Source organism: Lepidochelys kempii, chromosome 10 (genome assembly GCF_965140285.1).
Source record: "Lepidochelys kempii isolate rLepKem1 chromosome 10, rLepKem1.hap1, whole genome shotgun sequence".
NCBI lineage: Eukaryota > Metazoa > Chordata > Testudines > Cheloniidae > Lepidochelys > Lepidochelys kempii.
In genome coordinates, this window is record NC_136389.1 from 47,182,254 (window position 1) to 47,205,694 (window position 23,441).

General features: G+C 43.6%; 1 protein-coding gene across 3 annotated transcripts in view; it reads right to left on the minus strand.

Annotated features, from left to right (window-relative positions):
• EDC3 (enhancer of mRNA decapping 3) overlaps positions 1-23,441 on the minus strand; it is a 67,737-nt gene that overhangs the window by 31,466 nt on the left and 12,830 nt on the right. For all 3 annotated transcript variants that reach the window (XM_073363276.2, XM_073363277.2, XM_073363278.2), the window contains one exon: positions 3,123-3,458. In XM_073363276.2, coding sequence (XP_073219377.1) covers positions 3,123-3,458 — 336 coding nt within the window. The remainder of the gene's footprint in view (positions 1-3,122; positions 3,459-23,441) is intronic.

A 23,441-nucleotide genomic window follows, 5' to 3' on the forward strand; every position in this document is an offset into this window, starting at 1 on the left:
TCACCCCTTCTGCACCCAAACTCCCTCCCACAGCCCGCACCCCAATCCCCTGCCCCAGCCCAAGGCCTGCACCCTAGACCTCCTCCCCCCACCCAAACTCCCTCCCAGAGCCCTAGGCAGGTGGGGGGCGGGTTCTGGGCACCACCAAAATTTCTACAAACCTGCCACCCCTGAGAAGTGGAACTTTTCTATCACCCCCCAAGGGACTGCAGATGTGCCCTAGTAAGCACAAACAGGGAATTCAATGTCTGATTGATTTCCTACTGTATAGTGACAGTTTTTTTTTTTTTTTTTTTGCAAACAAAGGTAGAATTCCATCTGGAAGACTCATCAGAAAGTTAGCTATATAGGCTAGGAAGACCCTGCAGAACGATCCATCCCTTAGCTTTATACACTACTTTTCATCCTAGACTTTAAGGCGTTATGGAAACTATACAGACAAGAATTACTTATCCTCTCCCCTGCCCAACATTGCAACAAAAAGAGCAGCTAATTTACTGCTCTGATCCCCTTTCAGTCATTACTTAGTTTAACATACTGAGCACTTGACGAGCCAAAAACAGTTCTGAGGTAGGAGAGTGCCAAGTTGAGAAGAGGATTTCATTTCCAAACTCTGGCTTTGCTCTCTTTTTACCCGCCCCACCCTTCTCCCTCGAGTATTAGGTTATGAAGATATAGCCTTCTAGGAGATACAATTCTTACAAAAGATGTGGGAGATTTACCTCATTAGTTGAATTAAAAGATGTCACCAGGACAAATATAAATACAAGTCTTGTTTGTACACATCTTAGTAGAAATAAGGAAGGAAATAAACAGCACAACAAGAAACAAGGACCTCCTGTACTAGAAGCTCTGTATGTTAGAATAACTGTTTATCCAACCTTTGTCAATTTCAAATTCAGGCCTTTAGATTATATGTCTCTTATACATACTCCTGCTTAACTTTCACATTAGGTTACAGCTCCAAAATAAACTCTGATCCAATTTCTTGGCTGAGGTCCAGCACATTCATTTCAGGCTTCTTTTTTTTTTTTAAAACCACAAGTTTGTTGATTGAAACTGAATTCTGTGATTAACTGGTTTCATGCTAGAGGTGAGGGCTAGCTGATGTGTCAGCAGTTTGATCAGGCAAAGAGAAAATTCTCTCCATCTCTCCACTTGTTTATATTAGGCAGACAAAGAGATAAGGTTTGGCAGACTCATTCCCAGCAGCAAGAAGTGATTCAGGCCATGGCACCTCCCACCTAACACTGCTCTTGCATGTAATCTCTCCATCCCCAACAACTGACTCCCTACATGGAAGCAGAAGGTGGCCTGCTCCTGATATCCCTAAAAACAAATACTCGGGGGGGGGGGGGGGGACACGACACACGGACAGAGTTTATCTGGAGGGTAACACGATAGCAAAACAAAGATAGGCCAATGAAATTTTGGGCCACAAATCCAAAGGCATGGCAAACAACAGGAAAGTAATAGTCTAGGGGGCTCTGAATATTGTGTTCAGTTCTGTTAAACACGTCACCAGAAAAATACCAATGTACTTAAGGAAGAACTACAAGAATGATTAGGAGGTTGGAGGAAATAAGATTAAGACGTTTATAACTATGTATCATTTAGCTAAGCATCAATTAAGGGTATAGAAGACTCTGTCCGCACACGTTTGAAGCGTGTACACTCAAAAAGGGAAAGAAACTATTTAATATAAGTAAAAGGGGGTATAACTAAGAGTGGCAATGGGTTGAAATTATCGCTAAATAAGGGTAGATTATCAGGAAAGCTTCCCAATAGTGAAATCTCTTAGCCTGAGGAATTGGTTCCCAGAGGTAGTGCTGGAAGTACCGTCACTTGCGGTATTTAAAACCAGTTGAACACTTACTAGTGCTTTGTGCAGTAGGGAACAATCCTACACTTGCCTCAGGGAGATGGACTAGATGGCCTAACACAAACATTTTCTATATTTAGATTCCACAACTACTAACAATCAAATATAACTCACTGACCCATACATGACCAACCCCTCAGTCTGACAGCTTGCTGTCTGCTAGGAAGGCATTGGTACTGGAATTGCAGGGGTGCATTCACAAGTTGGGGAAAACTTGCACAATAACTGCTTATACTATGCTTTGCACTAAACAGTGCTATTAACCGCTGCACAGGACCGGAAAGCGTAGGAGTGCTGCAGGCAGTTTTGAGATCCACTGTTTGGGCCACTTAAGGAATTAATAGGTTCGTCAACAGGATTTTACATGATGAAAACTTCAAGTTAAAGGAACAGTCACCGCTTAAAAAAAAAAAAAATCAAGTTTTACATTCTTGTAACAGCTCAGATTACTTTAAACAGAACGGGGAGGACGTGAGCGGGGAGGGATGTATCTCCCTAGTTATCAAAATGTGTTTTGTGCCCCTAACAGCACTACATGCAGTTTCCTGTTTGTCTGGACCTTTCACACAGCAACAGGCAAAAGTGGTTAAAAAAAGAGAATGACTGTAAAACTACAACATTTGGACATGGACATTCAGGAATACATGTAGTACCTTAAACTACTTTCAACTCACCATTTTAAATTGACTAGATTTCAAATTTTAAACAATAAAGCATGTTAGCAGCTTTACTGGCAGATGCTATTCAAACCCAGGCAGAACATCAGAAGCTCATGAACTGTACTGCCTCATATCACAAGCAACATACCAAAAGTGCCAAGATGGTCACATGTACTGAATCCTGAGACAAACCCTCTTGAGAGTTAGGGGTCAATCCACACAGGCTCTCCACGCTACTGAGAGCTAAGCCTTGGTTCCAATTGTCACAAGTCACATGAACCTAGTCTGATAGTTCACAAGACAACTCTGTTCCACTGTAACTCCTTTTCTCCAAATCCTGGCCTTGTTCCCTACTGTAAGCTTATCCCCTTTTACCTTTATGCTTTTGATGTCTGAAACATGGCAGATAAAGAGGGTTATAATGTAAATACTGTGGTAAAGTGCATGGATCCAAGTCTCTGTAAATGAATAGCCATGCTTGTTGCACTAAGGTGACAGATGCCCCCTGTGGGAACACTTCCCAGTTATCTCCTGGAGGAGCCATGGAATAAGCATCCTCAGAAGTAAAAGGACCAGCATACCAGTGCAGAATTCCTTGTTAGTATTTTGGGGTACGACGATCCGTCTGTAGACGACGGGCTCTGATTCCAGGATATTCTCGTCATGCCGGTAGCGAGCTGGCCTCTCGTTGGGGGTACCCCTGGAGCGAGTGCCACTCCTCCTCTCATAAGTGTCAATCTCTTCAAACACTGCTGCCTTATCAAAAAGAGCCAGATTCCCTTCAAAATCAAAATCTGTATCTGGGATTTCCTCAATGTCATCTCCAAAACACTCATCGTCTTTACTCTTCATCTGACCGTTCTTCAGGCCACTCTTCTTTGGAGTCACCTGGTTTGGGTGGCGGCTACTGGATGACCCTAAACAAAAAATAAAACAGGTTGAAACCAAGTCACAAGTGGCACAAACATTCATTCAGATGCCTCCTTTTGTACAATTATCTAAGTTGGGTGTTCAAGATACTGAATGATTAGCAAAAGTGCATGTTGCCAGGTGGTGTAGACAGGCATAGTGCTGGCTTTCCCACACAGCACTTTTAGTGCACCTCCAAATCCTGCTGACCTGCTACTCCCTCTTACAAACAGACTGCCAACAATAGCAAGTTGTGCAGTAGACAAAAATCCACTGGAGACTAGGCAGACGCTCCCATTCACCCAGTTCTAAGGAAGAATCAAGCTATGCAGCAGTAGTGTGCGTACATTTATTGTACGGCCCCTTGAAAATCGTTTAAGCCTCATCTAGGTTGCCTCCCCGTTATCCCTTATGTCTGTGGGTAGAAATTCTTTCCCACAGAGCAACACCAAGACTTCCCATCACAAAAGTACCTCAGAATTCCTTGTGCTGGTGACTACATGCCTCCTTGAAAGCAATGTAGCCACCAATACAGGGAATTTGGGTGTTCATCTCTGATCTGATCAAAGGCTTCTGGCTCCACATGGCTGAACTGGAAAGTTGGCCTGGACAGAGTGAAAAAGTTAAGGGTTAAGAAGTATTACTGAGCTGCTGACGGGCAGCAAGAGTCACATAAAGAGCATTTAAAGTGGGGCTTTCCGTATGTCCGTATGTAAGGTATTCAAAATGGCAGACAAAATGTTATCCTCTGCATTTACATTGTAAAGCTTGAAACAGTACCTCAGATTGCTATTTCATTTCCCCCTTTATCTCCTGCTGCCCCACCCACAAAAAGACATCCCTCCATTTTTATCACTGTTTCCAGCAAGAGAAAGTACAGTGACCCTCAGCTCAAAAGTTTCAACTGCACCCCTGCACTGTGACCAGACTGATTTGAAGCTAGAGTTTCAGATCTGGAAAAAGGTTTGCATTAAACCCCTATCATCAATGGCCTCACACTTATTCATTGAACAGGCTAGTTCACTGCACACTCTATGAGACAGGAGCATCTTATGTTTGGACAATTCTAAGCATGCTACCGGTGCTCAACACAATCATGATATTAGCCACAGCTACCACCCCTCTGAGTCCTTACAGAAACAGAAAATAATCAATTGATAGGGACAAGTTGGGATTCCAAGTTGGCAAAGAGACATGCTGACATCACCACTGCCAATTAGTTACAGAGGTTAACTAATCTGTAAAGCAGTGCTTTCTTTGCAGGGAAGTGGCAAACTCAGACCATACCTGGCTTGCTCACAGGAGAGTTACTTGTTTATTTGAATAAGCTAGTGGTAGCTCATTCCAGTTCCCTTCTAGACTGTCTGTCCTGCTTTGGGAATCTCTTCCTATTTGGAAGTAGCACTGCAACCACATCCAAGATGACAAGAGTGATTGACACTATGTGCTCTTGTATGAAGAAAAATTCACTGTATGAGACACTTGGAAATGGTAGTTCACAGAACTACTGCAACCCACTGGAACAAGCACCCCAAAGTGCCATAATTACTGTTAATAGGACTTGTATGTGCTGGTCTTTGTGGGCAAAGTCCAGCCCCCAGATTGTACACTTGTACCGATCAGACTCCATGGAACACTTTCCAAAATGCCATATTCTCACAATTATTTTCTTCCATCATGTTATGAAATTTATGGTTCCACTGTTTATGAATTTAAAATCCCTTCACTTACAGATTAGTCTAAACATGCTCCAGCCACAACATTAAAAACTTGACAGAACGCGAGTGCAGGGGAGCTTTCAGAAAGATTTACAAAAAAAACCCCAAAAACAAAACAGGAATTCCAGTCTGGTCTGTGTGGACACAAAGGATGCCAAGGCATTTTAAGAGAAGAGGGCTTTGTCCTGCTTTCCTCAGTCAACCCGTTTTCATCCTTGCATACTGCTGTGCAGTATACTAGTTGCTGAGGTGGTTGTTGCTTTCTAAGACAAATGTGTCCACATTTCAGGGGTGCTGTATGTGCATACATCACTGTATCTTGTAAGCTGCTGTTGTAACCTTTGGGGCGAGAAGTGCTATGAAAATATACAATATATTAACCCTTGAATAGCCAATTATAAAGTTGGCTATTACCCTATTGTACCCCAATTCCCATTTGCAACTAGCAGGAAATACAAGACAAGCTACGAATAACTATGATTCTGTTACAGAGGTAACAGGATTTACAGAACTGCCAGAATTTTCTGCTGTTGCAAAGCTGTTGCGAGCTGTTGCAAAGCTACTTGTCCCCAGACTTGTCTAGGCAAGTTCTTTCTGTCTGGACAGACAAATTAGTCACCTGGGATCAAAGACTTTGTCAAGCTCTACCTGACAAGGTCAATCTGCAGAAAGTTTGAACTTTCTTAAAGTCTCTGTGCGTGCTGTGTGTTGGATCCTCTACTCCCTTCACAGAAATCCCACTCCCCTACCATAGCACTAAACACTTCCGTTAAAAAGTACAGGTTCCTGTTTAGCAGAGGAAGAACATCAAATTTTAAGCTGATTCTACATGTGCATTAATTCACTACAGCTGTCAACTGCTATATTTACTCAGAAGCAGCTAAGAACATCGAGCCATTTTTAGCCAAGCTAGCAATGAACAGAATCCATAAATTCAGAAGGCGAAGTTAATATCTATGGAGAGATCTGTGTAAGTGCCTCAACCTGTTTACAATTTAAGCTCCAGTGGCTAATCCCAGAATAGCCTCCAGTAAGATAGATGGCCATAAAGCAAACTATCCCCTTTCCCTCCCTGGCAATAGGCTCACTGGATAGAGAAAGGTTTCAGCGTAGCAGCCGTGTTAGTCTGTATTCACAAAAAGAAAAGGAGGACTTGTGGCACCTTAGAGACTAACCAATTTATTTGAGCATAAGCATCCGATGCATCCGATGAAGTGAGCTGTAGCTCACAAAAGCTTATGCTCAAATAAATTGGTTAGTCTCTAAGGTGCCACAAGTACTCCTTTTCTGGATAGAGAAAGTTCTGCTGAGACACACATGCCAGACAGCTGCGTCTTAAACAGTTTTCTCTAGAAAACAAACGAGCTCACTGAATAACAAGTCTGACTTATTGGGGGGTGCTAGTGGTGATAGGCGTCATTTGATTTTGCCCTTTGTTTATGTAAAAAGGCACATACCCTGAGACAGGTTCTCACTTACTTTTTATTTTAGAAATCTGTAAGCGAGAACCTGTCTCAGGGTATGTGCCTTTTTACATAAACAAAGGGCAAAATCAAATGACGCCTATCACCACTAGCACCCCCCAATAAGTCAGACTTGTTATTCAGTGAGCTCGTTTGTTTTCTAGAGAAAACTGTTTAAGACGCAGCTGTCTGGCATGTGTGTCTCAGCAGAACTTTCTCTATCCAGAAAAGGAGTACTTGTGGCACCTTAGAGACTAACCAATTTATTTGAGCATAAGCTTTTGTGAGCTACAGCTCACTTCATCGGATGCATCGGATGCTTATGCTCAAATAAATTGGTTAGTCTCTAAGGTGCCACAAGTACTCCTTTTCTGGATAGAGAAAGTTCTGCTGAGACACACATGCCAGACAGCTGCGTCTTAAACAGTTTTCTCTAGAAAACAAACGAGCTCACTGAATAACAAGTCTGACTTATTGGGGGGTGCTAGTGGTGATAGGCGTCATTTGATTTTGCCCTTTGTTTATGTAAAAAGGCACATACCCTGAGACAGGTTCTCGCTTACTTTTTATTTTAGAAATCTGTGTGTTCCTTGTTTTTGCTGGAGGACTAGTCTAAATGATTGAGTGAGAGTGCTTTCCCAGCCCTCCACTGAAAGGGATGCTGACTCTTTCACAAAACTTTCCTCTTAAGTATGTGTCAGATGTTTGAGTTAAACCAAATAGTTTTAAGCATTCTGACTAAAAGGCTCTTCTCCACAATTGCTCAGCTTCCAGTATCCCATTGAACACACTACCTCTCCCGCAAACACAGGAAAGTCAAGGCCTGGTATTTCTAAAATTAAAAAAAACAAGCAGATACCCTTGAATTTTCTTCATTAGTCAAACAAGGGAAAAGGGCACTATTTTTTTCCATTATAGGTTGTCTTTAAAAAATTCAAAAGTGGCGATGACGTAAGAGAATTTTACTGTCAGAGAAGAACCTGTTTTGTTTTTAAATGAAATGCATTTATTTCTTTGTATTATAAAAGCCATTCTGAACAAGTGATTGTGGAAACGGCATGATTGTTAAAAGGTTTCTATAAAATCAGAGCACTTAAGTCTCGTTTGCCCCACCCACAAGACTTCTTCTAGCCTGACACTGCCACACAGCTGTGGAAACTTGCCACGAAAGTTTACCAGCTAAAGCACAAAATCTAGTTGCCTGTCCAGATGGAGACTAATGGAAATTTATTAACTTGTCAAAAAAGTTCTCTTCATCTTGGGCAAGTAAAAAATTGTATGCCACACTAGAGGGAAAGGATTAATTACATAATACTATTACTTATATGGCAGCTCCAGCAAAATCTAAGGTCAGACCTATACACAATTCTTGTACAGTTATAGACATTTTGGTTAGGGATATGATTTTTTTAATGGAACTGTACAAACACAACACACAGCATGGATGCATAATGGTATACAGGTGCTCACTAGGGACAGTGAAATTGATTATACACAGTGTTACCTGTACAAAAAAAAAAAGATTTTTCTACTCAATTTCTTTCCAGTATAGCTATCCAAGATTATCTGTAACTAGAGCAGGCAGTTGATTTTTAGACACAAGTGTGACTTTCAAGTTGATAGTGTCCTTTAAAGCTGTCATCTTACTGCAATTGGAAGATGAAAATGAGATGAACCAAGAGATTTTTCTACATTAAAGAAGCTACACAGAGAGGAGGAATATATTTTTCACACTGATAAAGGAATCAAAAAAATTGGCAGATGACATGCAAATGCAAAAGATTAGGAAACAGGAATAAATAAGGAATTCAAGCAAGAAGAACTGTAACACCTGGAACTGCAACATACAGAATGTGCATGCCAACCCCCTCAGCAGTCATTTATCTGTATAGTTTTGTGGGGGAGGGAAAGGTTTCAGTTACACCTCACTTCCAATCTCTCTGCTTAGATCAATACAGTAACATTGCAGAGAGCTTCCAGGAAAGCATTCAAAGACCCAAAACTAGGCAAATAATTCCCTGCAGCACTCCTGAAGAGCCTAGCTCAATAAGCCACAGAGCCTACGCTGAACAGTGTCAAGAGAAGTCTGCCTTTCACGTCAGTGTCAGCTGTTACTCCAATCCAGTCTGTTCCTGTTACCAAATGAGTGTTTTTACACTCATTGCCAGATTCTTCTGAAAACAACGGCATTCTACTCTTCAGTTGCCCTGAAAAACAAACATGGACATAGAAGCATCCCCATGTGGTGGTTCCAGGGGATAGAGCGCACTGAAGTGAATGGAGTGTAAATGCTGACAGAATAGAAAACTGCATTAGAGAAGTAGAGAGAACAATGATGGGAAAGCTCCCCCAGGCTCCCCTGCAGTCATATTGAATGGGAGCCAAGACCATGCCCCGTCAAAATTAAACACACACAATTGTGGAGGGCAGCCCTTTAATCCACACTGATGGTCACCAGCTCTGAAATACTGCTGACCACCAGAGTTAGCTCTTGTGTAATGAGTCCGTTACAACCCCAACAACAAAACTTGCATAATTCATGGTCGCCAAAGCAGATCAGAGTTGTGTCTTTACAGGACCTTCAGTCACAGAGTTGTTCAGAGCCTTTTCTGTGGATGGTTTGTGATCTGAATAAAGCAAAAGGGTAATAAACCACACAGACTAGGGGAAAAGAAAGAAAACAAGGAGAGAGTATAAGAAAAAAAAAAAGTAAAGATGAGGTGAGGGAAATGGTTAACTCAGAAGACTAATAGGATGCAGAGCTGTTCCCCTCTAGGGCACTGGCTTGAATCTAATGCAGATCAGTAGTGCCCGAGATCCCTAACTGATGGCGGTACATATACTGCTGTTGCCTTTGCTATACCTGTTCTGTGGATAATCAGAAGACAGCGTGTTCAGGGCTTTCAATCCAGCTCATTCATGAGCATACAATTCTCTCACTCTTGTCACACGTGCACACACACACACAAGCAAATTCTCCACTCCCAGCCCATTCATTCTCCCAACACACCAGAAAAGTCATTGCTAGCCAGCCTCCTGTGTCTGTCTGTTCAGCTTATTAAAGTGAAAGATGTGTGGCTTGGCATCAACTTGGGAGTTTGCCATGGCACACACATACAAAAAAAGCACTTCCTTTGGAAAAGAAACAATAATTCCCAAACTTCTTTACCTTTCAATTATAAACACTCAAGCAAGTATAAAGTCTCCAGTGGGTTGGCTGCCTTCCTGTAAGATCCCTCGGGGAGCTTTTACTACCAACCCTAGCATGCATGAGCACAGTGCCACCATTGCACATAACTCATTGTTGTGTAACCCACACTGCCATTTGTTGCTTATTGATTGCTGTCACACAAGCACTGTAAAGGGAGAACTATGTCCCTGACTTAACACGCTAAAGGTCATTGAAAGGTCAGTTGCAGCTGCTTTAACCCCAGCCACTATACTTTATGAGAGAAAGCTCCATCATTCCTCCATGGACTTCTTAATCGCCCCCCCACACCCTGCATCTCTTGCATCCCACTGCTGATAGATTCACACATCCCCCAAACCTACACATTTCAGAGAGGTTAGGAGTTTTGACCTGTTTGCAATCCAAGTTGTCATGCACTGGACTCACAAACATTTAATAGAGAGGGTCCAAGACCTCTCCACCAAAACTGTGGGGGACTGAGAAGATGACTGAATAAAGTCGTAGATCCAATACCTGTAGATTTCTCAAACTCAAGCCTGCCATATGTTTCATTGGTTTCCAAAGATTTCAGACAGTTTTAAGTCAAATCAGTGACATACTCTGAAAAAAACCCCAAAATAACTGTTTTCTGTCTCTTGTGTTTAAAGACTAATTGGAGGGGTTTAAAGCACTCTGCTAATTACAGATCTACCAAAAGGCTAGTGAAGTGCTGTTAACTAGTGCAACTGGCACACAGGCTTCAGTCAGTGAGATCAAAGCAAAGCAGATCTCAGATTACAGCTGGATAAATCTATATTTGGGAAGTTCAAAGAAGGACTTTCAGAGAGAGATGCCCAAGGGGATATAACTTGGAGTGGTTGGATGTAATTAAGGAAAATTCAGGAAACTTATTAAGTGAGATTTAAGAGACTATGGAAGGGACGTGATGGAAGTACCAACAAATGAAACATTTAAAAACTAGACAGGATTAAGATGGCAAATGTTTATACCCAAATGCAAGGAGTACTGGGAACAAACAGGAAGAACTGGAAACAAGGGTGGCATGGTATTTTCCAGAGGTGGTTTTTACCACCTCAGGAAAAACCAGCTAGTCCCAGTTTAAGGCATTTTCCAGTTTAAAAATTGTTACATTAATGCACACACACATTACACTTAGTTTTAGTTACATATTCAAGTTGTGGTTACCTGGCAATAGATCAAGAGATTAATTCAGCGTTGTACAAATAAAAAGTAAAACTGCAGTGAGCGTGATACTAATGTATGTTGTTATAATATTGAATGTCAGGATGTCTGTATACATTTTGGTTGGATATTTTTCCAAGGAAGTCGCACGTCATGACTCACTTCATATTTTCAATATTATGTAAACAAAAGTCAAAAGCATTCAATTATATGAAAATGACAATAATCCAGAGCAGTAGGTTTGAAGCATTAAGCAATCAGAAACATGCAGAGTTGTAGACTACAAGTCCAGGTCCATTTGGCCACACAGCATTCTGTAGCAGAAGACCAAATTTGATGAAGCAGATAGCCTGAGCCGATTCCTCAGTTTTGAATTCATAGAATATCAGGGTTGGAGGAGACCTCAGGAGGTCATCTAGTCCAGCCCCCTGCTCAAAGCAGGACCAATCCCCAGTTTTTGCCCCAGATCCCAAATGGCCCCCTCAAGGATTGAACTCACAACCCTGGGTTTAGCAGGCCAATGCTCAAACCACTGAGTTATCCCTCCCCCGCCCATTGATGTATCCAAAGTTGAAAAGATTTGTTTTATGCTTGCTGAAGTTGAGACACATGCAATTGTACTACCAGTTTTATGAAGTCAGATGGAATATCAGCATTCTTTAGATTTTTCCCCACTATATTAAAGGGAAAGCTTTTTCCTTGATGGCGGAAGAAAACATTGATTTTGGATACAGCAATTCTTCTATTTTAAATGCAAGTAAATATGGCAGAAAGTCAGGATTTTTGCTGAGCAACCACTGTCTTGCAATTTCTTCTTGTTCAGCTGACAAATTTCTTTCCTGCATATTTTGCATGAAGGAGGTTGGCCATGCCTCAGGAAATCTCTTTTGCACTTTTACTTTGCATGGTGCAACATCTTCATTTATCAGGAGACCCAGCTATACTTTGCACACTGCAGCAATTATTGATGTGTTCCTTTGGAGTCCGTCAAGCGCCACTGCAACTGGTTTCAATTGACTTAAGTTATTTCCCTCTTGGTAAATACTTTGATCATCAATTATACTGACCACCCTATCTTCAGGTTCTGCCTCATGATCACTCACAATCCTGAGATAACGTGGCTGATTATTAAACATATCACCAAGTCACCAGGGCCTGATGAAATACATCCTAGAATACTCATGGAACTGACTGAAAAGACAGCTGAGCCATTAGTGATTATCTCTCAAAAGTCATGGAAGACAGGAGAGTTTCCTGAGGACTGGAAAAGGGCAAATATAGCACCAATCTATAAAAAGGGAAATAAAGACAATCCCAGGAATTACAGACCAGTCAGCTTAACTTCAATACCCAGAAAGATAATGGAGCAAATAATTAAGCAATTTGCAAATACTTAGAATAAGGTGATAAGTAACAGTCAGCATAGATTTGTCAAGAACAAATCCTCTCAAACCAACCTAATAGCTTTCTTTGACAGGAATAACAAGCCTTGTGGATGGGGGGAAGCGATAGATGTGGTATATCTTGTCTTTAGTAAGGGCACATCTACGCTGGCAAAGTTACAGCGCCGCTCAGAGAGCATTGAAGAGAAATCACTGTTGGGTGTTCACACTGTCAGCTGCCCATGCAATAGCATGTTCACACTTGTGGCACTTGCAGCGGTATTCGGAGTGGTGCACTCTGGACAGCTGTCCCACAGAGCACCTCTTTCTCTTCTGCCACTGACTTGTGGGAAAGCAGAAGCGGTTGCGGGGCACCCTGGGTCTTGTCCCAATGCCCCGTGATGCATTGCTTCACATTGCAGCAATCTTCCATCCACGTTTGGCACCATCTTTCAACCATTTGTGTACTGCGTGCCCTGCCTCTTCGGGCTGCAGGAATGTATCCCGAACGGTTGACCAATATGCTGCTCACTCTCACTAACACGTCATGAGTGGCAGCAGAGTTATTCCTTAAACTGCAAAGGCAAGAGGAGTGTGACATTGATCTCACCACACGTAGCAGCTACGACACGAGATTGCTTGTGATATTCACAGATGTGCTGACCATAGTGGAACGCTGCTATTGGGCTCAGGAAACAAGCACTGAGTGGTGGGATCACATAGTCATGCATGTCTGGGATGACGAGCAGTGGCTGCAGAACTTTCGGATGAGGAAAGCCACATTCATGGGACTGTGTGATGAGCTCGCCCCAGCCCTGCGGCACAAGGACATGAGAATGAGAGCTGCCCTGATGTTGGAGAAGCGCGTGGTGACTGCACTGTGGAAGCTGGCTACCCCAGACTGCTACCGATCGGTCGCTAATCAGTTCGGAGTGGGAAAGACTACCATTGGACTCGTGTTGACGGAAGTGAGCAGGGCCATTAATCGCATCCTGTTCTGAAAGACCCTGACTCTGGGCAACATTCATGACACTGTGGATGGCTTTGCACAAATGCGCTTCCCTAACTGTGGAGGGGCGATAGATGGCATGCATATTCCAATTCTGGCACCGGGCCACCTAGCCACCAAGTACAATAATCGCAAGGGGTATTTCTCAATGGTTCTCCATGCGCTTGTGGATCACTGTGGGCTTTTCACAGACATTAACGCAGGTTGGTCCAGAAAGGTGCATGATGCACGCGTCTTTCGGAACACTGGCCTGTTCAGGAAGCTGCAAGCAGGGACTTTCTTCCCAGACTGTAGGGGAAATGCCCATTGTGATCCTGGGAGACCCCGCCTATCCCTTAATGCCGTGGCTTATGAAGTCATACACGGGTCAGCTTGACAGCAGCAAGGAGTGGTTCAACAACAGGCTGAGCAAGTGCGGAATAACTGTTGAGTGTGCTTTTGGCCATTTAAAGGCCCGCTGGCGTTGCTTCCATGGGAAGCTGGACCTGGCCAATGATGACGTTCTTATACTTATAACCATGTGCTATATGGTCCATAATATTCGTGAAGGGAAAGGTGAAGCTTCGCTCAGGCCTGGACCTCAGAGGTTCAGCACCTGGAGGCTGAGTGTGAACAGCCAGAGATCAGGGCTACTAGAGGGGCACAGAGTGGGGCCATAAGGATCAGGAATGCCTTGAGGCAGCAAGTTGAAGCTGAAAGCCACTAATATTTTTGCTATGCTTGGGAGTGCAGTGCTTGTAATACTAGGAGGTGATTGGTGCAGACAGTGCAATAAGTGGGTTTAACATAATTGTATGTTGCTTTGCAGGGCTCTTTTTGCTTTCAGTTAATAGAATGAAGATTGCTTTCAAACCAACACAATTCTTTCATTAAAAAGATGACAACCGGAGGAGAGTGTCAAATAAAAAAACCATCAGCAGTGAGGGGGATGGGAAGGTCTCAGGAGGAGGAGGGGTTCCAGGACAGCTAAAGATTTGTGTATGTCCAGGGATTATATCCAACCTTCTCCTTTGGAGTACAGTGCAGTGGGTACTGTACTTCAGGAGGGCCAAACTGCAGAGGGATGGGTATTGAGTGCAGTCGGTAGTGGGAGTCCACAGTGCTGGACTGTGAGGGGGGAGGAGTGGAATGTCGCTGGTATAGACTGGAGCCAGGAGGTTAATAAGAGTGTGTTGGATGCGTCTGGGGGGCACATGGGAAACAGTTTTGCAACAGTGGCTGCAGGGGAGGGTGGGCGCAGAGCTGCTCGGTTTGAAGAGCTAGTATCACCTGGAGCGTGTCTGCTTGGCGCTCCATAATCTTTAAGTGCCACTTCATGGCTTCATTCTGGCGTGCTGCATACTCCTTTCGGTCTCTCTTCTCGCTGTCCCACCACTCTTTCAATTCCTGTTTCTCAGTGGCTGAGTGCATCATAACCTCACGCAGAAAGTCCTCCTTAGTTCTTTATGGTAGCTTTCTAATTCTGTGCAGCTGTTCGGCTGCCAATAAAAAAAGGGGAGGCTGGGCTCCGAAGATCATCTCTGTGAAGTTTAAACGCAACATTTTACAGAAGCAGTATTGTTTGCAACACAGAACACTGATTCAGTGATTTAAAACACAGCCAGTACTCATACACCTGTTACGAACTGGCTGACCCCAGGCAAGCACACGAGCCACAAGACCCCCAGAATGGTGAGCAGCTGCAGGGGCAGGGTAAATCACTCTTCTCTGACCCTGCTGTACACTGGGCACATGGCTCTTGGGGAGAGCCAGCACCGCAGGTGGGGCCTGATAATCATTCCTGTCCCCACACTTTCCACAGGATATGATCCTTATGGAAGATATCTCACTGCTGAGGGTGAGCAGGGAATCAAGGGAGGGTCTTCTCCAAATCTGTGGCTTCTGCCCTGGCCCCTATGCTGCTCGCCTTTGTGCAGCAATGCCCCCCCCCCCCACGCATGACAGCACAGTGGCGCGGGAAAGTTACCATTAATGGGGCAAGAAACAAAGCAGCTCTGCTGAAGAACATGCGACAGCAGATTGCCCAGTATCTCCATGAGAGTCTCCTGGAGATCTCTGAGGGAGATTCCCATGAAGTGAGGGAGTCAATCAACAGCCTGTTCCACTGCTCAGACTAGGCACGCGGTGGGGGACAAGCCTGCTTTCTGCAGCCTTCCCGCCCCCAACAACTCACTTCACCGATTCCCAAAATCAGATCCACTTACCAGGGGCCTCCCTTCCTTTTTGCGCTTCGCCAAACTCTGACAGCTGTGACTGACCAGCCTCCTCTGGGGCAGAAAAGAGCTCCTGGCTGCATGTATCTCCGGCCTCTGAGTCATCCTCTGCCTCTGGGTTCCCCTCCCCCTCCACATCCTTGTCCAAGATTTCCTCCTCCTGGCTCAGTCCACTCTCGAGTGGCACGCAAGCCACCGAAGTATCCACAGCGATCTTCGCAGCGGAGGTGGAGTCACTACTGAATATCGCGTCCAGCTCTTTGTAGAACCGGCAGCTCGTGGGGGCAGCACCGGAGCAGCGGTTTGCCTCCTGCGCCTTGTGGTAGGAGTTCGACAGCTCCTTCACTTTGACCCTGCGCTGCAGTGTGTCCCGGTCATGGCCCCTTTTGGTCATGCATTGTGAAATCTGTCTGTAGGTATCATAATTCCTACAGCTGGAGTGCAGCTGGGACTGGGCAGCCTCCTCTCCTCAAACGCTGATGAAGTCAAGCAGCTCGACATTGCTCTTAACGGGGGATCACCTGGTGTGTGGAGCAGGCCTGGCCACCTGGAAAGATTCGTTGAGACCACTGCACACGTCACCGAGCAAACAGGAAGGGGAGTTTCAAATTTCCAAAGGAATTTACAGGATGTGGATGATGGTTGGTCACCTGAGGGCAGGGCAGTAGAGTTCAAACCGATGACCAGAGAGGCGAGAACAGGCATTGTGGGACACCTCCCAGAGGCCAATCCCAGCGCTGGAATCACCACAGTGTCTACACTGGCACCGCAGCACTGTAGCCCTGGAGCAGAAAGCTCTACGCCTCTCGTTGGGGTGGTTTTTTTAAAGCGCTGCAACTTGGCAGTGTGTACACCTTGGGAGTTACAGCGCAGAAAGGGGCTTTACTGTGCAGAAACTTGCCACTGTAGACAGGGCTTAAGACTTTTGATACTGTCTCGCACGACCTTCTCATAAACAAACTAAGGAAATACAACCTAGATACAACTGGAGATACTATCAGGTGGGTGTATAACTGGTTGGAAAACTGTTCCCAGAGAGTAGTTATCAGTGATTCACAGTCAAGCTGGAAGGGCATATCAAGTGGGGAACCACAGGGATCAGTTCTGGGTCCAGTTCTGTTCAATATCTTCATCAATGATTTAGATAATGGCATAGAGAGTACATGTATGAAGTTTACGGCAATACCTAGCTGGGAAGGATTGCAAGTATTTTGGAGGATAGGATTAAAATTCAAAATGGTCTGGACAAACTGGAGAAATGGTCTGAAGTACATAGAATGAAATTCAATAAGGACAAATGCAAAGTACTCTGCTTAGGAAGGAACAATCAGTTGCACATACACAAAATGGGAAATGACTGCCTAGGAAGGAGTCCTGCGGAAGGGGATCTGGGGGTGATAGTGGATCACAAGCTAAATATGAAGGAACAGTCGTCCCTGTCAGGGATGGTCTAGATCAGAGGTGGGCAAACTAAGGCCCACATCCGGCCCATGGGACTGTACTGCCCGGCCCCTGAGCTCCTGCCAAGGAGGCTAGCCCCCAACCCCACCCCTGCTGTCCCCTCTCCCCGCCGCAGCCTCAGCTCACTGCGCCACCAGTACTCTGGGTGGCATGGCTGGCTCCGGCCAGGCAGCTGCGAGCTCCTGCCACTCTGAGCGGCATGGTAAGGGGCTGGGGGTTGGATGGGGCAGAGATTTGGGGCGGGGGGGAGGGTTGGACAGGTGGAGTCCCAGGGGGCCTGTATGGGGTCAGGACGGACAGGGTGCGGGGAGCGGCGGAGTTGGATAGGGGGTGGGGTCCCAGGGGAGGCAGTCAGAGGACAAGGAGCAGGGGGAGTTGGATGGGTCGGGGGTTCTGAGGGGGCAGGAAGTTGGAGGGGGCAGATAGAGGGCATGGGCCAGGCTGTTTGGGGAGGCACAGCCTTCCCTACCTGGCCCTCCATACAGTTTTGCAACCCCGATGTGGCCCTTGGGCCAAAAAGTTTGCCCATCCCTGGTCTAGATAATACTTAGTCCCGCCATGAGTGTGGGGGACTGGAATAGATGACCTCTCGAAGTCCCTTCCAGTCCTACAATTCTGTGTTTCCAGACATGTTATTTGACTTTTCCATTGTCTGTCACCATGATTTGAGTCTTAACAGAACCTGGCATTCTTTTAACCAGTATTACGAAAATACTTTGCAAATTTATAGCATGTTTCATCAAAGCACTTCATGAAAGGTCTGGCTAAATCTACCTCGACAAATGCGATGCACATCCATACATACATAATCTAAGTGTTGCCATCTTGTTCCAAATCACTTCTCATACTTCGCATCTTTTTCTCATTGTCGGTCAGGTAGCTCTTAACACAATGACAGTTCATTTGCTAATGCTTTGGCTTCTGTTTCCAGTGTAGCATGGTACTTCCCAGTTTTCTTACTGCTTCCAATATCAATCACTGATACAGAAAACACAGTTAGCTATCACTGGATCATTGTGCATATTAATACTAGATGACTGAAGTAATGTAACTGCTTTTCCATGTAATCTGTTGAGTGCTTCCACCTTTAAACCATTAGTAACTGAATCTAACTGTTCACCTGCTGCCTGCTTTCGACGGGTGCTTTCTAGTCTGGCCTTAGGAAGATGATCATTGCTTGAAAAACTGGATGCTTGATAACAGAAAAGGGAATTTTACATCCATAAAAAAAAATGCTGCAATTTTTAAGTCTACATTTTGTTTCAATTCTGGAGTTGCTTTTGTTACACACACACCCATTTGTGGATGAAAAACTGTGACATTTCCTCCTCGTTGTCTTTGGCTGACCTGGGTGCGGCTTTCTTTTGACGTTCTTGGCAATGGCAAGTACCTTCATCTTCAGTCTGATTCTAATACTCACATACATCTAGCCAAAGTCAGTGGTTCCGGTGTCTCTTTGCTCTTTTCACGGCATTTTGCAAAATGTTTCCTCATACAGTCTGCCTTCCCACTTACTTTTTCTTTGCAACTTCTGCATCTAAGACTCTCTTTGCCATCTTCATGAACTTTCTCAAAATAAAAGGAGTACTTGTGGCACCTTAGAGACTAACCAATTTATCTGAGCATAAGCTTTCGTCAGCTACAGCTCACTTCATCGGATGCATACTGTGGAAAATACTGAAGATGTTCTTATACATACAAACCATGAAAAAATGGGTGTTTACCACTACAAAAGGTTTTCTCTCTTCCCAGCCCACTCTCCTGCTGGTAATAGCTTATCTAAAGTGATCACTTTCCTTACAATGTGTATGATAATCAAGTTGGGCCATTTCCAGCACAAATCCAGGTTTTCTCCCCACCCCCCGCCACAAACCCACTCTCCTGTTGGTAATAGCTTATCTAAAGTGATCACTCTCCTGTAGTGGTAAACACCCATTTTTTCATGGTTTGTATGTATAAGAACATCTGTATTTTCCACAGTATGCATCCGATGAAGTGAGGTGTAGCTCATGAAAGTTTATGCTCAAATAAATTGGTTAGTCTCTAAGGCGCCACAAGTACTCCTTTTCTTTTTGCGAATACAGACTAACACGGCTGTTACTCTGAAACCTTTCTCAAAATAGCCATGAATTGGATCAAGTGGTTTTTCACATTTGTTCATATTGAAATATTTTGACTTGAGACACTGAGTTCAGTTGCCACTCCAGCCAATCAGATCAAGTATCGGACTGGACAGTTTATTTGGCAGTTTACCTCAAACAGAAACAAACTTCTGAATCTGGGAATTCCCCTTCATTGTTTGCTAAACAAACTTCATTTTCACTGCTGAACAAAGAAGGGGAATTCCCCAGTTCCAAAGTTTCAGTTTCTGTTTGAGGTAGCCAAGGCAACAGCATACAGCTTCTATTTTGTTTTTATTTTATTTCCTTTAATTAAAATTAGAAGGACCATATTACTGCAAAACTAATATCAAATTGCTCAATATTTGTCCCTAATTTTCATTAGTTTATTTTAATAATAATTTTATTCTTTCCACTTTCCCGGATTAAACCACGATTACCAGCACTCTGAACTAAACTAGTTTTTTCCTGGGAAATTGCCAACCCTGACTGAAAGTATTAGTACACAAGCTAAATTATGACTTAATTGACATCAGAGACTTGGTGGGAGAAATCTCATGACTGGAATATTGCTATAGGGGATAGAGCTTGTTCAGGAAGGACAGGCAGGGAAAAAAGAAAGATGGTGTTGCATTATACACCAAGAAAATATACACTTGCGCTGAAGTCCAAAAGAAGGCAAGAGACAGGCAAGTTGGAAGTCTGGGTCAAGAAAGAAAAGAAAAAAAAGCGGGGGTGAGAGACAGAGTGATGTCAGGAAGAAGAGGCAGATGAGGCATTTCTAGAACAAACAACAAATACCCAAAACACAAGACCTGGTAGTAATTTGGGACTTTACACACACATTTCAAGAATTTATTGGAAATTATTGGGGACAACTTTTTGTTTCAGAAAGTGGAGCAAGTAACCATGGGGACAGCCTTTTGAGACTTGATTCTGATCAACAGGGTGGAATTGGTTGTGAATCTGAAGGTGGAAGGCAATTTGGGTTAAAGTGATCATGAAATGATTTCATTATTCTAAGGAAAGGAAGGAGTAAAAACAACAGAATAAGGACAATGGACTTCAAAAAAGCAGACTAAAACTCAGAACTGTAAGTGTGACATTATACTCCATATTCTTTATGAAAATATGCTTATGATATGAATATGACATAACAGACATAATTTATGCAAGATGGCTCATGTGAGATATCACTGGAAAGGTTATGATTTACTGAATGTGATTATCCAATTTGTATGCATGTATCATTTCTGTATCTGAAGCTAGTAATATTGACTATGTATCTATATTTCAACTATGTTTCTTTGGGTGAAGCCCCCCTGCTAACACTTCAGGGACAACAACAACAAACAAGCCTGACACTGCTGATAGCCCATCAGCAAGAGACAATGGAGTGTAAAAGAGCTTAGTCTTCCTGCGCATGTGCTGGTTAACCTGTGAAGAATGGCTGGGGGTGGGGGCGCCTACAGAAGCATGTGACCATGTCACCTGATACTGGAACTTATCTTGAATTCTGTACTTTTCCACAAGGGCGGGGGGGGGGGGGGAGCATGTCAAATTAGGGAAAAAAGGACTCCCGCCTTATGCAAATCCTATTTAAGGGTGGGGAGTGAGGTAATCCAGGTCATCAGTTCTCCCCTCCTACCCCACCCCAGATGACTGCTGGAAACAACTAAGACTGAACTGGGGGAAAGAACTGGACCCATGCTGGAAGCACATCTGGCCTGTGAAGAAGATTATTAGAACCACATTTAGGGTGAGAAGTTACATTTAACCAGTTTCTTTAGTGTACGTATTAAGCTTAGTTTGCGTGCTCTGTTTTATTTTCTTACTAATCTGCCTTGTTCTGTCTGCTACCTCCTTAACTACTTAAAATACACCTGTTATAGTTAATACATTTATTTCTGGTTTACAATATAACCCAGTTTATGTGATTTCTAATGGGGGGGAAGAAGTTGTGCATACCCTCCTCCACATCGAGGGAAAAGGCGCATTTCATATAATTTTGGGTTTGTATTCCAAGGTGGAGTAGACATCTGGGTGCTGTGGCAAGCCCCTTAGGCTGAGCCTTCTCAGAGCGGATCTCTGTCTCTCTGTGCTGACTGTGTGCTTGGCTGGAAAGCCTAGCTGAGCAACACCAGATAAAAGGGGGCCCAGGCTGGCAGAATAGTCTACCTCAGTGTGCCTAGCCCAGCACACCAGGTGACATCCCAGGGGTCCAACCCGTCAGAGTAAGGTCCTATAGGAAGAAAATCTAAGGGATAAAGGTGTTCAGGAGAGCTGGCAGTTTCACTAGGAGACAATATTAAAGGCACAACTGCAAACTATCCCAAAGTGAAGGAAAGATAGGAAGAATAGTAAGAAGCCAATATGGCTCCATTAGGAGTGCTCTACTTACCTTAAAATCAAAAGGAAACAGACAAATTGCTAAGGAGGAGTTCAAAAGAATAGCACAAGCATGTAGGGACAAAATCAGAAAGGCTAAGGGAAAAAATGAGTTACACCTAGCAAGGGACATACAAGACAATAAGAAGAGGTTCTTTAAATACACTAGTAGCAACGGAAAGACGAAGGAAAGCAAAGATCCTCTACTTAAGAAGGCTGAGGCGCTTAATGCCTATTTTGCTTCAGTCTTCACTAAAAAGGTTAATGGTGACTAGATACACAATTAATATTATCAAAAAAGAGGAAGGAACACACAAGCCAAAATAGGGAAAGAACAGATTAAAGAATATGTGAGATGTATTCAAGTTGGCAGGGCCTGATGAAATTCATCCTAGGGTACTTAAGGAACCAAATGAAGCAATCTCAGAACCATTAGCTACTATCTTCAAGAACTCATGGAGGATGGGTGAAATCCAGAGTACTGGAGAAGGGCAAATACAGTACTTATATTTAAAAAGTGGAATGTAGAGGAATTATAGCTCAATCAGAATAACTTCAACCCAGTCCCCTGCACATACGTGGACCCTGCTTTCCATGCCCTCCAACACCTTGCACTCATTTCCATACCCCTTTATCTTCCCCAGAATTCTCCATCACCTCCATAGTCCCCTGCACAAGCCCCCTCATACGTCTTCCAGATCCTTACACACACAACACTTGTGTCTTAGTACCCCTACATAACTCTTCCCTGCTTTCAACTTGCCATTTGCTGCTCCTTTTCTCCCCATACTCATTGCAGGTACACCTCCATGCCACCTCCTAAATTCTCATCCCTGTCCTACCTCTCACCTCTGGCTAAGGTCAGTGACAACAGCAGCAGAACCTGAAGCCAGGATGAGGTCAGTCTACTTTTTAAAATATTGCTCTATATACACTTAAAAATAACTATTTCAGTGAAATGCTCCCCCTATGGTACACTCCCCCCCACGCAAAATTGGCATTTGTCAACAATGTGAACAAAAATCAAAATGAATTTGATGTAGCCCAAACCATCTTGAAAATAAAAAATCTCTAACTACTTTTGGGTGATTGCAAGTGAATGACAGGAAAATTATTTTTAACTTTTCTGAATTCTACTAAGACTACAAGAAAAGCTTGAGACGAGATGCAGCATTTAAAAGTTTTAGAGACACGGGTTTCTTTTTGCACTCTTTTGGAGAAAAGATTTAAAGTCAGATTTATAGCAAGAAGCTAGTTTCAACCTTAACTCTAGGGAGGCTACCACCATTCCATAAGAAGTTGTCCTGCACTGTAGCATATAGTTCATAAAACTTCATACTTAGCCTCTTCTCATCTATGCCAATGTAGATTCTGAAAGCTGCTCTGGGCAGTTGCACTTTGAAAACAGAAATGTCTGCCCACAACCCCTGTAAGTGTTAGTAAGCCTTTATGGTCAAACAATGACATCATAAAAGCCAGCTCAAAGGATGCCTACAGACTTAAACTTTATTGGTTGTATTGTGTAAATACTAATAGCCATACAAGCAGCCTTTCAGACCTAGATTTCACAAAGCACATGCTTAACTTTTAAGTATATAAGCAGCCCCGCAGAAATCAATACGGCTACGCACATGCTTAAAGTTAAGCATGTGTTTAAGAACTCTGCTAAACGTAGCAGGCCCCAGATTTTTATTCTAAGAATGTCTGCATCCTATTGTTCCCTCTAATGCTTTATAGCAGCATGTGAGGATAGCACATACTATAGTTTAAGACAGTGGCTCTCAACCTCTCCAGACTACTGTACCCTTCAAGAGTCTGATTTGTCTTGCATAACCCAAATTTCACCTCACTTAAAAATTACTTGC